We start from the raw sequence: 15,160 nt of genomic DNA on the forward strand, positions 1-15,160 counted from the left end.
TAATACATGTTTATTGCTGGGTTTGTGAAAACCATTACTAGTACACCACGCTGCCTGTGTCACATTGTTGCAGATAATATATTAGATATTATGACACGGGAGAAATGGTGGTGGGGTTCTGACACTTCATAGTTTGTTAAAATAAAAACATACAGGATGATGATGAGGAATTATACTTCATAATTCATGATAATAATAATAAGAATATATATAAATAGCAATTCTGATGCGTTGAAAGCACAGCAATTGCAATGCCAATTTTATTAGGCTCAAGAAATGACATTTCCCCTCAGTTTAAACCGTTTTGAACCGACTTCCGGTTTAAGCCATGTCCATTTCCGGTTTCGTCCGAATCCGAATAATTAGCTGTCAAATACAAATACAAATAGTGGGCTCCCAGCACACCCCTACACACACTCCATCTCCGCACACAAACTGTATACACATCCCTACACACACACTCCTTTGCATGCGCACACTGACACACACAGTCCCTAACACACACACACACACACACACACACACACTCACACACCTTTCATTTCATTTCAAACCTTTATTTAAACTCGTAGGGCAATTGAGGTTTCCCTCATTTCCAATGCCAACGAGTTACAGTATAGATGCTGGACCTGCACACACAGATTCCATCTCCTGCACATACACACATTCCTACACACTATCAACACACGCACACACAAACACACACACATCCCTACACACACCATCCTTTGCACGCGCACACCATCACACACCGACCCTAACACAAACACACACACCCTTACACACAACATCCCTAATACACACACCTACACACCAATCCCTATACATACACACATATCCCTACACACCATAGCCAACACACACAAACCTTCTCTCTCTCACACACACACACACACACACACACAAACAAACACACACACACACACACACACACACACTTCAATTTCTTTATTGGATTTTCAATCAAAGATACAAATCAATCAAAATCCAACAGTAGCAAGAGTGACACAACGCAGTGCAAGATCACATTCACATAATGTAGTCCCAGCAGGGAGATCAAAGCTATTTATGGCTATAGGTAACAGCGTCTTTTCCATATGAAATGACTGCCAATGATGGCAGACACGGAACAGTACTTAACTAAGTGTTTTGCAGATTTTTTTGCCAGTCCAGCAAGTTGGAGTCCTCGCACACACATTTTGTGTACGTGCCCTAAGCTGCCAAATATAAAAACTATAATTTTGCAATTATACCCACATGCAGAGATGGCATGAGCAAGTGGTTGATTTTTTGATATTTTATAGCTAAAGCAAGTGTCCATGTACATGTCAAAAGAACATCCAATTTCTAAAATAAATACAGACTTGGTGGATTCATTAATCATGACAATATCCGGAGTATTAGGAGAGCTTTCCACAATATTGTTAAATGTATTGCTAAGTTGGAATGAGGCAAACCAGTCAATTTGAACGGTTTCGTTAATATGGAATTGTGTTTGTTGTCCAGTGGCACGGCGCAGTTCTTTCTCAGTCAGATCCACAATACGATCATGGCGTGCCGTATTCAGTCCCTTGAAGGGGCAGCTGTTCATGATATGCGCAACGGATTCCTGTTCTTGGTTATTGTGCAATAAGCAGTATGGATCATGTTGTGTTGGGTACCATAGGGCGAGGTTGTATTTAGTAGGCAGAACTTGTAACCGGGCTTTTATTGTGAATTTGAGAATGGATTGGTCTATTGTTGAGTTGTGTAGTATGGAGTGGGACACGGTGTGATCAGCGCACGGCAGGCAGGCCAGTTTCCCCTGTAGCCGCAGACCAGTCCAGCGTTGCCTCTGGCGCACACACACACACACACACACACAGATTCCTACTTAACAGAGTAATTACAGCAGCCCAGAAACAGAAATACAACTTTCTCCTCCACTGAGGCTCCACTCCCAGCAGGGAGCTGAGATGCTGACAAAGCATTAGTTGGACACGATTATTTTAGCTGTGTGTGTGTGTGTGTGTGTGTGTGTGTGTGTGTGTGTGTGTGTGTGTGTGTGCACGGTAACTGGAGTTTTGTGACCCCAGGCTAAACTGGGTAGGGATCGCAGGATAGCAGTGGGCCCTACCAACCGGCCACTGCCCCATTGCCATGTGGGTAAACCCGGGAGGGTATGCTAGCTAGGGGAGTAAACCCCGAAGTCAAATCTGCACCTGAGGACAGGCACAGGTGGACTTCAATAGATTGGATCACCGGCAGCCCTCTGCAACTCCTGTCAGACGAAGGTCGTCATGGGTTCACTCATTCCACTGGAAATTCATCTGGCGGAGTGAAGATGGTGGGAGTGAGGACTGCGTACACACACCCTCACTTTAATCCTTACCTCTGCGCAAGCTTCTTGCCCCCCCCCCAAGTCCTGTGGCGATGTGCCACTTATGCATTGCCTCGTGGAATGTTCGCACACTGCTGGACCTGGCTGAAATTACTGACAGGCCCCATCGTAGGACTGCACTTGTGGCCCTGGAGCTTGCAAGATATAACATCGACATTGCAGCACTCAACAAGACCAGATTACATGGAGGAGGACTCTCTGACAGAGGTTGGTGCGGGTTACACTTTCTTCTGGAAAGGGGTTCCTGAAGGCACCGCCGCATCCATGGGGTTGGCTGTGAAGTCCCAACTGCTGCAGTGCATCCCAGTGGCAATTGCTCCTATAAACCAGGGTAAGCCTGGCTTACCCATACAAATCCAAATAAAACTTGATTTTTGCGCCTTCTTTCAGTGAAAGAACGCATGAAATTAGACGTTCAGACTGTTTTTGACTTAAATGCATCTTGTATTCTGCCATATCGCTTCATTTTCATCCGTGTTTAGTGTTTTGGTAGTGCTCCGTCACCCCCTACAGTCCTCATGAAAATACAGTCCATGTTACGGTCCGTTGACACCGGTCTTACTAGCTTGTCATTCACTTAACATTGTAGGCCAGGTAAAAGGATTCTGGCTTACGGAAATCAAGACCAAATGAAAAATCAACCAATCAAATTAGCCCACACATACGAAACCGCGAACAATGTCGGCATCAGTCGAAATGTGACCTAATCTGTAATTCGTCGAAATGCTTAAAAGTGGTCGTAGGGTAAGCCAGTTCTCGAAGTGCTTACATTGGAATTACCATTGACATTTTAACATTGGGACGATTTATCCAATCAAAACTTGTCATGACTGTCCCGTCATTCACATCATCTGTCAATCACGTTACCCACTTTCGTGATCTAGCTACTGGCAGTATCATGGAAAACGGACATCTTGAGTATTTGTTGAAAGTTGATTCCAAAATGAAGTGGATTAAACAAATTTGGGTTAAGATATAAGGTTGGTCTTTTGTGATTAATTAGCAGTGGCTGTGTGTTTTGCTTTGCTTAGATTTAATCAGCACTCGAGAGCGTGAACTTTGCTCCCTGCAGAGGTGGGATAATAGGCCTAGTAGCCTAGTAGCTAGTAGCCTAAACACTGATTAGTGAAGTAGGGGCGTAGGATATTGAGTGCTGTGCCCTAAGGGGGTGTATTTTATCGTCCTGTCATTCCTCTTCGTGGTGCTTGGCCATTGTTGTCATATAATGGCTTTTTAGTTTATTTAGTGGGTCCCTAAAAGCTTGGTTGTTTCGCCCTAAATATTGCCCTCTTATTCGCTCGCTCTCAATTTATAGCCTTTGTTGATGTGTTGAAAAACATCAGTAGCCTAGGCTACTGTAGTTTTCCTGTATGTTTTTACATTAAAATGCCCATGTTCAGCGTTCTTATGGTGCTGTGAAACCTCCCATCAGGGCATGCTTTGAAGGGGCATCCCCCAAAAAATCATGCACGCTGTGCGCGCGTGCTTCGTTGATCCTGGCTTACCCGGTTCTAGGACCCAATAGAGGCCACTGGCGCATCCCAGAATCCCCTATCGGCATCAACAAAAGACTGACCATCAAATGACCATCAAAAAGGACATCAAAGATGCATGGTAGCACTCACCAATAAAAGATACATGGACAGATCCTCTATTTCACCGGTTAATATTTGGCGTTCAGGATTTAGGACGGCAAAAATAAACCGGTGAAATAGAGGATCTGTCCATGTATCTTTTATTGGTGAGTGCTACCATGCATTTTTGATGTTCACAATAATGGTTTAGCACCACAACAAACTCTATTTTTTGAGGAAGGCGCATCCATTTCTATTGCAACAGAAAGACTAATGACATGGCTTATTCCCCTCGCAAAGGGACATTTCACCACTCTCATTAGTGCCTATGTACCAACTCTAGACGCTGAGTATAACATCAAAGAGGATTTTTACAGAGCACTTGATTCCATCTTACAGAAAATCCCAGCTACGGACTAACTCATACTCATGGGAGACTTCAATGCTAGAGTGGGCACGGATCACCTGGTGTGGAGTAAAGCTATTGGCCAGCACGGAGTAGGGAAAATGAACTATGTAGAGCTATGGCTCCTCTCCCTCTGTGCAGAACACCACCTAGTCATCACTAACACCATCTTCCAGATGAAGAACAGGCTCAAAACCACCTGGCAGCACCCCTGCTCAAAACATTGGCACCTCCTGGACGATGTGATTGTCAGTCAAAAGGACAGACAGGATGTTCTTATAACTCGAACCATGCGCGGAGCCGAGTGCTGGACTGATCACTGCATGGTCAGATCCAAACTCCTCATGTACAACCCCGTGGCCCAAGGACAGCCCCAAACAAGAAACTCAACTGTGCAGCACTTACCAGCCCCACCAACAAAGACAACCTTCAACGGCTCCTTGCAAAAAACCTTGACATGATCGCTGAGGAATCCACTGACTGGCCAGTTCTACGCCATGCCATCCACAGCTCAGCCTCAGAAGCGCTTGGTCAATCAAGGAAACGCCACGAGGACTGGTTTGATTGCAACATGACTGAAAAGTCACTCCTTCAAATCAACATGAAGCCCATAAGGTTCTCCTGTCCTGCCCAGGATATCCCACTCTGAAAGTCACCTTTATTGCGGCAAGAGCTGCAATCCAGCGAGCCTGTCGGAGCATGGAGGACCACTGGTGGGTGCAGAAGGCACAGAAGATCCAAAATCTAGCAGACTGCAACAGCCCCCAGGGCTTTAATGATGCCATCAAAGCTTTGTACGGCCCCAGGAAGCGTGCGATTGCTCCGGTCCGATCAGCTGATGGATTCACTCTTTTTAAGGACCGTCATGAGATCCTTGGCTGCTGGGCAAACCATTTTGAGACTCTTCTCAACCACACTTATCCTGTTGACCGTCACACTCTGGATAATCTCACAGACCTGCCACTAATCATGCACCTTGACACTCCACCACAGCACTTCGAAACCCGCCAAGCCATTTCAGGCCTAAAGAAGAATAAAAGCGTAGGACCCGATGGCATCCCGGTAGAGGTTTTCAAACACGGAGGGTACCTCCTCATGAGCCATCTGCACCTCCTGATCTTAAACATCTGGGAACATGAGACTCCCATAGGACTGGAAGGATGCTAACATCGTGGTTAGCATCCTAACGATGATGGTTGGTTCGTGGTAAGGAAGCAGAAAGGGGACAGAGCAGTCTGCAGAAACAGCCGCGGAATCTCTCTCCTCTCCACTGCAGGGAAAGTGCTGGCAAAGAGGGGAGGAGAACAGGAGAACTTTGAGGTGAATCAAGGCCAAATCCTTGAGCTTCAGTATGCTGATGACTGCGCCGTTTTCGCTCACACCCCAGAGTACATGCAGCATGCCCTCAACACAATCTCCACTCTTTATCAATCCTTCGGTCTTCAGGTCAACATCCAAAAAACTTAAGTCATGTCCCAACTCATTACCCAAACTTCCTCACCCCCCAGTTTTCCCATAAACGGTGTCCCACTTAAAACAGTGGATCATTTAATCTACCTTGGTTCCACACTGTCCTTATGCTGCTCCCTCGATATGGAAATATACACTCGCATCAGTAAAGCCTCATCAGCCTTTGGACGCCTGCGCAGCAGGGTTTTCGAAAACCGAAACCTGAAGTTCAGCACCAAGGTTGCCGTCTACAATGCAGTATGTGTCTCCACTCTGCTCTATGGGGCAGAAACATGGACTCATTGATGGCACATCACCGTATCCACAGCACCAACTCCATTTATGTATGGAAGCAGCAGTGGCCAAAAAACACCTACGCTGGATAGGGCACACTATCCGCATGCCTGACCACTGCCTGCCCCGCCAAGTCCTCTATGGCCAACTAAGTAGTGCAAAGCGTACCGTAGGCAGACAAAAGAGGCGCTACAAGGACGACACCAAGGACCTCCTGAAGCGCTCAAACATCAACCCCACGCAGCTTGATGTCTGGCACTCGACAAATCAGCCTGGCAGGTCACATGTGCCAGAGCAGTTTCACAAATAAACCACACCAACCAGCAGAGACAGTCCGAGAGGCGCGCACAGCGACACTAGAGGGCGGCTGGTATTCCCCTGGCATCCAGGTTCCCCTGCTCCATCTGTGGACGGATGTGCGGGTCACGCATCGGCCTCGACAGCCACAAGAAGTGGCATGAGCGGCAACGTTGCTGAACCCCCCCACCCCCTTCCCGGAGAAAGCGTCATCATTGAACACAATGGACAGCTAAGAGTGTGTTTGTATGTGTGTGTGTGTGTGTGTGTGTGTGTGTGTGTGTGCATGTGTGTGTCTTACCTGAAGTTTCTGCTCCAGGTCAGCGGTGGCACTGTCTCCACTGCTCTCATCCACCACCACCACCATGTGAGTCAGCGAGTTCACCCTCACCTGCTCCAGCTCCAGATCCTCCTGCAACAGCTGCTCACACACGCATACAAACACACACACACCATATCAGCTGGAGGACGTACATTAAATAATGAAAGAGACGAGAATCTGGAAGAGACATGGTATTGTAATAGTTGGACATATTATTTAATGGTAGTGCCGAGGCTTCAAAACCCAGCATTTGTTTAAATAGACGCTTTTGCTTAGGTAAGTGAAGTTTCATGTTTATCTGACACTTGTAAATATGAGCGCCTCTCCTAAATAGGCCGACACCGATTTATTTTGACGGCGGAGTGAATGGAGGGTGAAAGGACTGTTGTCTGGCATGAGAGAGCATGCGACTACAGGACTGAAAAGGGCTCGGGGAAAAGCTACTCTCTCACGGGCCATGCGAATTGTTGGAAACCTAGAATTCCTCCCCTCAATGACTGATAGTGCCTTTAAGAGGTGGGCAGACAGAGATCTTAATATAATTGATCAAATATTTAGTGATAGCAGTTTACAGCCATTCTCTTATATCCAGGAGAAGTTTCAGTTGCCACAGAATGACATGTTTAGGTATTTCCAAATTAGGCATTACATCACACATCATACAGACTGCTACATAATCAGAAACCCCCCAACAAACATTGAATCATATTTTATTAATATAACTAGATTCCAAATACCCACCAAGAATCATGTTTCCCATATTTATAGACATATATAACAGGATTTATCGGATAACATCCTCTACATCAAAAACAAATGGCAGTTGGAGTTAAATATTATAATTGAAGATGGAGAATGGGAAAATATGTGTACCGGTTGTCACAAAGTTATAAGTAGTAATATGTGGAAAGAGTTCGACTGGAAGACAAAGAGACATTTCTTTAGGACACCTTTGGTTGTCTCCAGATTTGAAGATACCCCCACAGCAAAGTATTGCTGGAGAGAATGTGGTATGATTGGTGATCACTCACACATATTCTGGGACTGTCCAAAGATGGTCTCCTACTGACAGGAGGTAAAGAGTGAGATAGATCAAATTCTAGGAACAGACCTGCCACTTAACCCTAGGCACTTCATACTTGATTTGATTGCTGAGGACATGTTTACTAAAGACCTTTGAATTGGATGAAATCAGAACCACCCATGCTAGCACAATGGAAACAGAAATTAAGGGAGGTGTATGTGATGGAGGCTATGGCTGCCCAACTACAGTTAAAAACAGACCTCTTTCAACCCCTGGCGAGGTATCTTCATGTTTGAAAGGAATCCCAAACCCTGGGCTGTACTTTATTTCCTTTCCTTTTTCTGTTTTGATTTTATTTGATATGTAGGGTCCGATATTCTGATGTATGGTATGCATTATTTCATAGATGCTGATTCATTTAAGCTGTCAAGTGATGTATTGTTTGTATTTGTGGTGTTTTTATCTTCAATAAAAACAAAGTTAAAAAAAAAAAGAAAGAAGGTGTTGGAGCTACTGTGAATCAGCTGGGGACTCTGGGCTGCTTATCTTTCACGCTAATGCTCATGAATTGGAAGGAGGGGAAACCAGAATGCTTTTCTGAGAACTTTTTGCTGGGGGAACATATGGAAGTAATGAATATTATGAAAAGAGCATCCAAGCTGCTGGGGTACTTTGATAGGGGACTGGATATTCAATTGGACATTGTCAGAGAATATCTTGCACAGCAAAAATGACTGTGATACTGTACTTTGTACTTCAAGGTAACAGCTGATCTATACAGTAGTGGGGTTCATATGCCCCCCCCACTCATGTTTTCACGAGTTTTGTTTACGTCCTGTTTTGTTTACGTCCTGTTTGTAGTGCTTCTGTGCAACATTGTGTTGTGCGTTGTTTACTTTTATATATGTCCATTTATATATGTCCATGTTCGTTCTTGTCATGTTAGTGGAAAATAATAAATGAAAAAAATGGCCATATTGGGATCTGGCGAGACCAGATCCCAATATGCCCCAGTCCCCAGTGGGTAGCTGTACCGGAACCCGATGCTTAGAGTCAGACCGCTACACCACCGCGGGCCTTGACGCTGTTGTCTTAAGATGGTAATATTCAACCTAGACAGGAAGCAGGAAGTAGACAGAAACTAGACAGGAAGTCAGCCTACCTTGTGTTCCTCCACCTGATGTTTCACATCCTCCAGGTCTGGTCCCATTGGCTGAGCCCCCATGCGCTTGATCCGCCCCTCCGTCACCTCCAGCCAATCGGTGAGCTGCTGCAGTTGTTGGTGCTGCAGATCCATGAGCACCTTGTGTAACCTGGTGAGAGGGACAGGATGAAGGGTTGTGTCTGTGTGTGTGTGTGTGTGTGTGTGTGTGTGTGTGTGCGCGTGTGCTGTGTGTGTGTGTGTGTGTGTGTGTGTACAGCAGGTGAACTGAGTAGGTGATCAATTTATGTGCCCTTAAGCAAGGCACTTAACACTAATTGCTCCTGTAAAGTGGTTCTTCATACTGTAAGACAAAAAGTGGCTCAGCACAGCAAAAAATGTAAATGTGATGTGTAGATGTGTGTGTGTGTGTGTGTACATGTATATGTGTGTGTGTGTGTGTGTGTGTGTGTGTGTATGTGAGTGTGTGTGCGTGTATGTGTGTGTGTGTGTAAGTGCGTGCGCATGTGTGTGTGTATGTGCGCGTTTGTGTGTGTGTGTGTGTGTGTACCTGCTCTGCCGCTCCATGCTGGCTACTCTCAGGTGTTCCCAGCGCGAGTTGAGCAGGTTCATCTGCTCGCGCACCTCTGACTCCTCGTCCTCCGTCAGACGCCCCTCCCCAAGGAGGGCCGAGCCGGCGCGCAAGACACGCCCCACACTGCCCTGGTGAGAAGTCAGCTCCACCATGTAGCCCTGGCAACACACACACACACACACACACACACACACACACACACACACACACACAAGCAGGGAGCACATGTTTATGGTCTACTGTATATTCAGCTGTTGTTTAAGCCTTGGTACGGGTGGATCTATGATTAGGGGGTGGGCGCTTGGTGTAGATAAGAATGCATGTGAAATGCTTTTTATTGTCACCTGTTTTAACCTACAGAACCCCCCACACACAATTTCTACATGTGGTGTGTGGGTATGAGTGTATTCCTGTGTGTGTGTGTGTGTGTGTGTGTGTGTGTGTGTGTGTGTGTGTGTGTGTGTGTGTGTGTGTGTGTGTGTGTGTGTGTTGCCCCCCACCTCGTGAGTGTGGAACTGCTCCTTGACCTCCTCCACCTGTGAGGAGATGGGGGGCTGGGCCTGGAGGCCGTCCTCTGCTGACAACAGCCAGGTCAGAACCTCCTCCAGAGCTGATTGGTATCCCTCCAGGTGGGCAGAGCCTGGCACCAGGGGGCTGAGGCCTCGCTGGAGGTCGTCCTGACTACCGCCACGTAGCTGGGAGGAGGGGGGGGGGGGGGGGGAGACAGGGGCGGGAGACAGGTCATGACACATACAAGCACATACTTACGCAAACACACACACACACACACACACACACACACACACACACACAAAAGGATCTTTGTCATGTATAAGATACAGCTGAAATGCTGACATGCAATCACATAAACAAGCACACACTCAAGCAAACACACACACTTAGCAGAGCAGCCACTCATTAGGGTTAAGATTCATTTCAAATCCAAATTAATCCATTGAATATTGCCAATTGTTTAAAATGTGGACTTTCTAATAGATGAGGCCCAGCCCAGCTCTGCTCAGCCCCACCCAGCCCCATCTAACCCTGCACAGCCCCACCTAACCCTGCCTAGCCTCACCTAACCCTGCCTAGCCCCATCTAACCCTGCCTAGCCCCATCTAACCCTGCCCAGCCCCACCTAACCCTGCCCAGCCTCACCTAACCCTGCCCAGCGTCACCTAACCCTGCCCAGCCCCACCTAACCCTGCCCAGCCTCACCTAACCCTGCCCAACCTCACCTAACCCTGGCTAGCCCAACCTAACCCTGCCCAGCCCCACCTAACCCTGCCTAGCCCCACCTAACCCTGCCCAGCCCCACCTAACCCTGCCTAGCCTCACCTAACCCTGCCCAGCCCCATCTAACCCTGCCCAGGCCCATCTAACCCTGCCTAGCCCCATCTAACCCTGCCCAGCCTCACCTAACCCACCCAGCCCCACCTAACCCTGACCAGCCCCACCTAACCCTGCCCAGCCTCACCTAACCCTGCCCAGCCCCACCTAACCCTTCCCAGCCCCACCTTACCCTGCCCAGCCCCACATTGCCCTAACCCACCCACCCAGACAGGAAGAAGGGGCATACGGGCTAAAACCACCAGACAGGAAATAGGGTGTCACTTTTTAGAGAGTTTAGAGACCAGAAAAAGGGGGCATCTCTCATGCCTACAGACATGAATGAGGGGGTGTGACTAGACTCATTAATATGGAAGGAGTGGGGGTATAGGTTACAGACAGGAGGCAAGGGGTGTGGCTTGACACCAAAGACAGGACGGCGGTGTGACTAGAGACAGGACAGGAAGTTAGTGAGGACACAGACCTGATCAGTAAAACGCCTCCTCTTTTGATCGGGAGACTTGACATAGGCAGCTTGCGTGTAGGCATAGCTCTTAAAGCGCGCCCCTGGGGTGGGGGAGGGGCTACGCACCCGGCCCTGAGCCACACTTACTGTGATCTACAGACAGAGAGAGAGAGAGAGAAGAGGAGGAGGAGGAGGAGGGAGAGGGAGAGAGATGGAGGGAGGATGAGAGAGATGCAGGGAAGGAGAAGGGGTTGGGGGATAGAGGATGGAGGGAGAGAGAAAGGGAGCGAGACAGAGAGAGAGAGAGAAAGGAAGAGGGACAAGGTGAGGGGACAATAGAGCAGAGTGAGTCAGGGAGTTGGATGGAGAGGGAGAGGACGATAGAAAAAGAAAGAAGCATATGAACATATATACAGATTAGTGGGTAGGAGAATGAGAAATGGAGGAGAGAAGGATAGAGAGAATGGCAGATGACAGAGAAGAGGAGAGAAGAGAAGGTTGAGAAGACGTGAACACATGACAGGCAGACAGCAGCACGCTGGTCCCATAGATGCTGTCCAGTCAATAAACCTTCACTAACACAGCTCTACTTTATTCAACTCAGCTGCATCTCTATTTTATCATCTTTAATTCCTCCCCTTCTACTCTTGTCTCCTCCTCTCCAGCTGTACTCTTTTTTTTATTTTCTATTGTTACTGGCAGGGTGAGAGTTGTTGGTTTAGATGACTAAATCCCTGACTGTGATCCCAGTAAACTGCTAAGGATCAGAGCTGAATATTTATCATTCACATGCTTTAGCGCTGGGAGAAACAATCTCCTGTGAATGAGTCACCCTTATGTGTGTGTGTGTGTGTGTGTGTGTGTGTGTGTGTGTGTGTGTGTGTGTGTGTGTGTGTGTGTGTGTAAATGTGTGTGCGTGCGTGTGTGTGTCTGTCTGTGTGTACGCGCATGTGTGTGTGTCTGATGGTTCTGTGACTGGTGCTGAAATGATGACAGATGAGGGGCAGGATAATTACTGCTTGTCTGTCTGTCTGTCTGCCTGTCTGTCTGCATGCCTGTCTGTCTGTCTGTCTGTCTGTGTCTGCTTGTCTCTGTCTGTCTGTCTGCTTGCCTGCCTGCCTGTCTGTCTGTCGGTCTGTCGGTCTGTTGACAGTGTGACGGAGACAACATGCACAGCCCAAAGGATCCTGGGAAGGTTCACCATCTTGCCATAATGACAAGTTGACTCAGTGTTATATAATTTACATCCAAACACCTTAAACCTTTGTTCCTCTCTCTCTTTTGTAATTCCAAACACCTCCTAAACCTCTGTCTTCCTCACTTCTCTTTTAAGACCGACCCCTGTCTCACCAGGACAGGAAAAGCCTCACACTTCGTCCTTCCCGTCCTGGCTCAGGCCTTTTGTTCCTTTGTCTATATTCAAAGTGTACCGCGCTTTTCTTTTCATCCCTCGACCACTGTTTGAATCCGTCACCTTACTATGACGTATAGACGAGTCAGCCAACCAAATGTCGGCTGCATCACATCCTTGTTTGAGCACATATAAGGCGGTACTAGGCGAGCTTAAACTCACTTCTGTTCTGATGAACCACTCTGTGTTTTATCTTGAGGTCCTTTTGCAATCGTATTGTTTTCTTAATAAATCTGACTGAACCTTTTTGAGCAAACCTGGGCAAATACTTCATTTTTCGAAACTTCTACTACAATTGGCGACGGGGATGGGATCGGCTGCTGTGAGATTCGCCTGGAGTGGACGACGAAGGAAGCAGACGTGCGTAGCAGTAGCGAGCTCTGGAAAATCTTCTCTCTTTGCTCTTTTCGCATGGGTTTGGAGAAGTCCGCCTCGTTGGTTCCACTCGGCTAAACTCACGGTACGCTGAAAAACGAATCCTTTTATGCTTGGTATTTGCCTTGGTTTCGTTTCAGATTGTGTTGGTCTAGATTGTTGAAAACAGGGTGCCCCGGGGTGGGTTTAGTAACTATCTAAGTAGTTGTGACTCAACAATAGCGATATTATATTGTATTGTTCTTTGACTTCGTCCTTGTTTCGTTACTGGGGTTTATGCCTTTCAAAAGAAGTGTGATTTTTGGTCTCGTGATTTGTTCCCCTGCAGTTGATGTACAGTTTAGGTTGTTTATCGGTTGCAGTTTAGAACGGTTTTGAGTTAATACGCCAAATTTGGCACAGAACGGGCTTCCCTTTGGCCGGTCGCGGGTGATCCGTTGTATGTTTTCTCAACGAAGGTAGCTACTGGGAGTGGTTTGGTAGTCCGACCCGCGTTTGTCCCTTTGATCCCGGGTGGTTGGTATAGCCTAAACGAGTTTTAGCTTTCAACCAAGAGGCTGGTGTTTCAGCCGGGCAGGCATATGTTTTTTTGCTTGTCGTAAACGTGGGCCTGTGTTCGTCCTTTGTGTTCTGTGTCCCTGCACGGGGTTGTTAGTCTGCTGTTTACTGTTGGAGTTTCGGCTCTGTCTTGTATGTGTTGTTAAGCGCGCCTATTTTTTTTATCCAGGTAAGTATTGTAAGTATTTTGTACACTGTTTCGACTGTTAAATCCTAACTGCTAGAATCTAGTAGTTTTGGGATGATGCTTGTATGCAGTTTTTGCTATGGGCGAGACATTCTGATTTCACCCTGTCCGGTCCACTCTCGATTCTCGAGTTGGCGACTGTCAGAGCTCAGTTACAGGCGTTGGAGATGACTAGATTAGGAAGGGAGCCTGGAAATGCGATAGATTGGAATGCATTCAGGAAGTGGGAAATAGTCGCACATGAGTGTTTTTTCAAGTCAGAAAGAAGCGTAGCTGAGGAAGTTAATCAGAGAGGTGAATATTCAGAGTCCCTTCCCCCTCCTAGTCATTCCGTTTTGAACTCTATCACGCCGACTCGGCACTCAGAGCTCACACATCCTTCCCAGACTATGACCATTTCACCCGCTATTGTAGCTGCCGCCCCGCCTCCCAACTCTGCCGGGGTGAAACAAAAACGGGGAGGACGACAAAGGGAGAATAGACAACGTAGTAGTAGGTCTAAGCATATTCATCGGTACAGACAGAGTGGGAAGGATGAAGCATGTTTCCATTGTGGACAATATGGTCACTGGATGGCACAGTGTCACAGTTACCGCAAGATAAAAGAAATGGAGAATTCTCAGACCTGGGGTCCAGCGCCACCTGCTGGGGCTCACTTGAACAACCCACAAGGTAGATTTTAACTAGCCAATATAGACCCATTTTTTTTAAGGTAAATAAACAGGACAAGACATATGTAGCTGAGGACGTAAGGTTTGTGCATGATAGTGGGGGGGATAGATAATGTTTGCCAGTGTCTTGATCTGCATGCAGCATCTCCTAACCCAATTATATCTTTTTAGTTTATGTTAGATATCTCATGTTTATCGTTTGAGGCACATTCATCGGGGCTGAGTGTTTTTCTGAGTGTTTTTACAGACAACTGTCGTTCCGGGAGTGATGGGTGAATGCCGAACCAGGAGACGGGCACAGGACCGGAGGTGGAGATGGAGGTTACCGGCCTGCTTCCCTACAGATGGGCGACCTGTGGTTCGTAAGATGCAGGGCCAACGCCATGTCACCGACTCACCGTGAACGACAGATAAGTATGACATAGGGAAGAGACCATTTTGTCCGAAGCGTGCCCAATACTCTGTCCTCAAATGCAGAAGAGGGAAGTTTTAGATATACAATATTTAATAATTAGCTGTACAAATAGAGCTTTTGATTAATTGATAATTGATGTTTTGTTAATTGTAAATGAAGCGAGTTCATTTTAGTGTTATTTTATTTGAGTGATGCATTTTTTTTCCCCCATCTCTGTTTTATCCTGACTTCAGGGAATTTGTTTTTACCCTTAGGGGGTGTTATTT

The 15,160-nt window shown here is 47.0% G+C and overlaps 1 protein-coding gene across 1 annotated transcript in view; it reads right to left on the minus strand.

The window, feature by feature from the left end:
• Positions 1 to 15,160, minus strand: part of LOC311310521 (dystrophin-like) — a gene marked incomplete at both ends in the record, with an annotated part of 146,912 nt that overhangs the window by 72,512 nt on the left and 59,240 nt on the right. The window contains 5 exons of the mRNA XM_084440030.1: positions 6,702 to 6,821; positions 8,909 to 9,059; positions 9,459 to 9,640; positions 9,983 to 10,177; positions 11,296 to 11,430. Coding sequence (XP_084296156.1) covers positions 6,702 to 6,821; positions 8,909 to 9,059; positions 9,459 to 9,640; positions 9,983 to 10,177; positions 11,296 to 11,430 — 783 coding nt within the window. The remainder of the gene's footprint in view (positions 1 to 6,701; positions 6,822 to 8,908; positions 9,060 to 9,458; positions 9,641 to 9,982; positions 10,178 to 11,295; positions 11,431 to 15,160) is intronic.

Source organism: Borostomias antarcticus (genome assembly GCF_949987555.1).
Source record: "Borostomias antarcticus genome assembly, chromosome: 6".
Lineage (NCBI taxonomy): Eukaryota > Metazoa > Chordata > Actinopteri > Stomiiformes > Stomiidae > Borostomias > Borostomias antarcticus.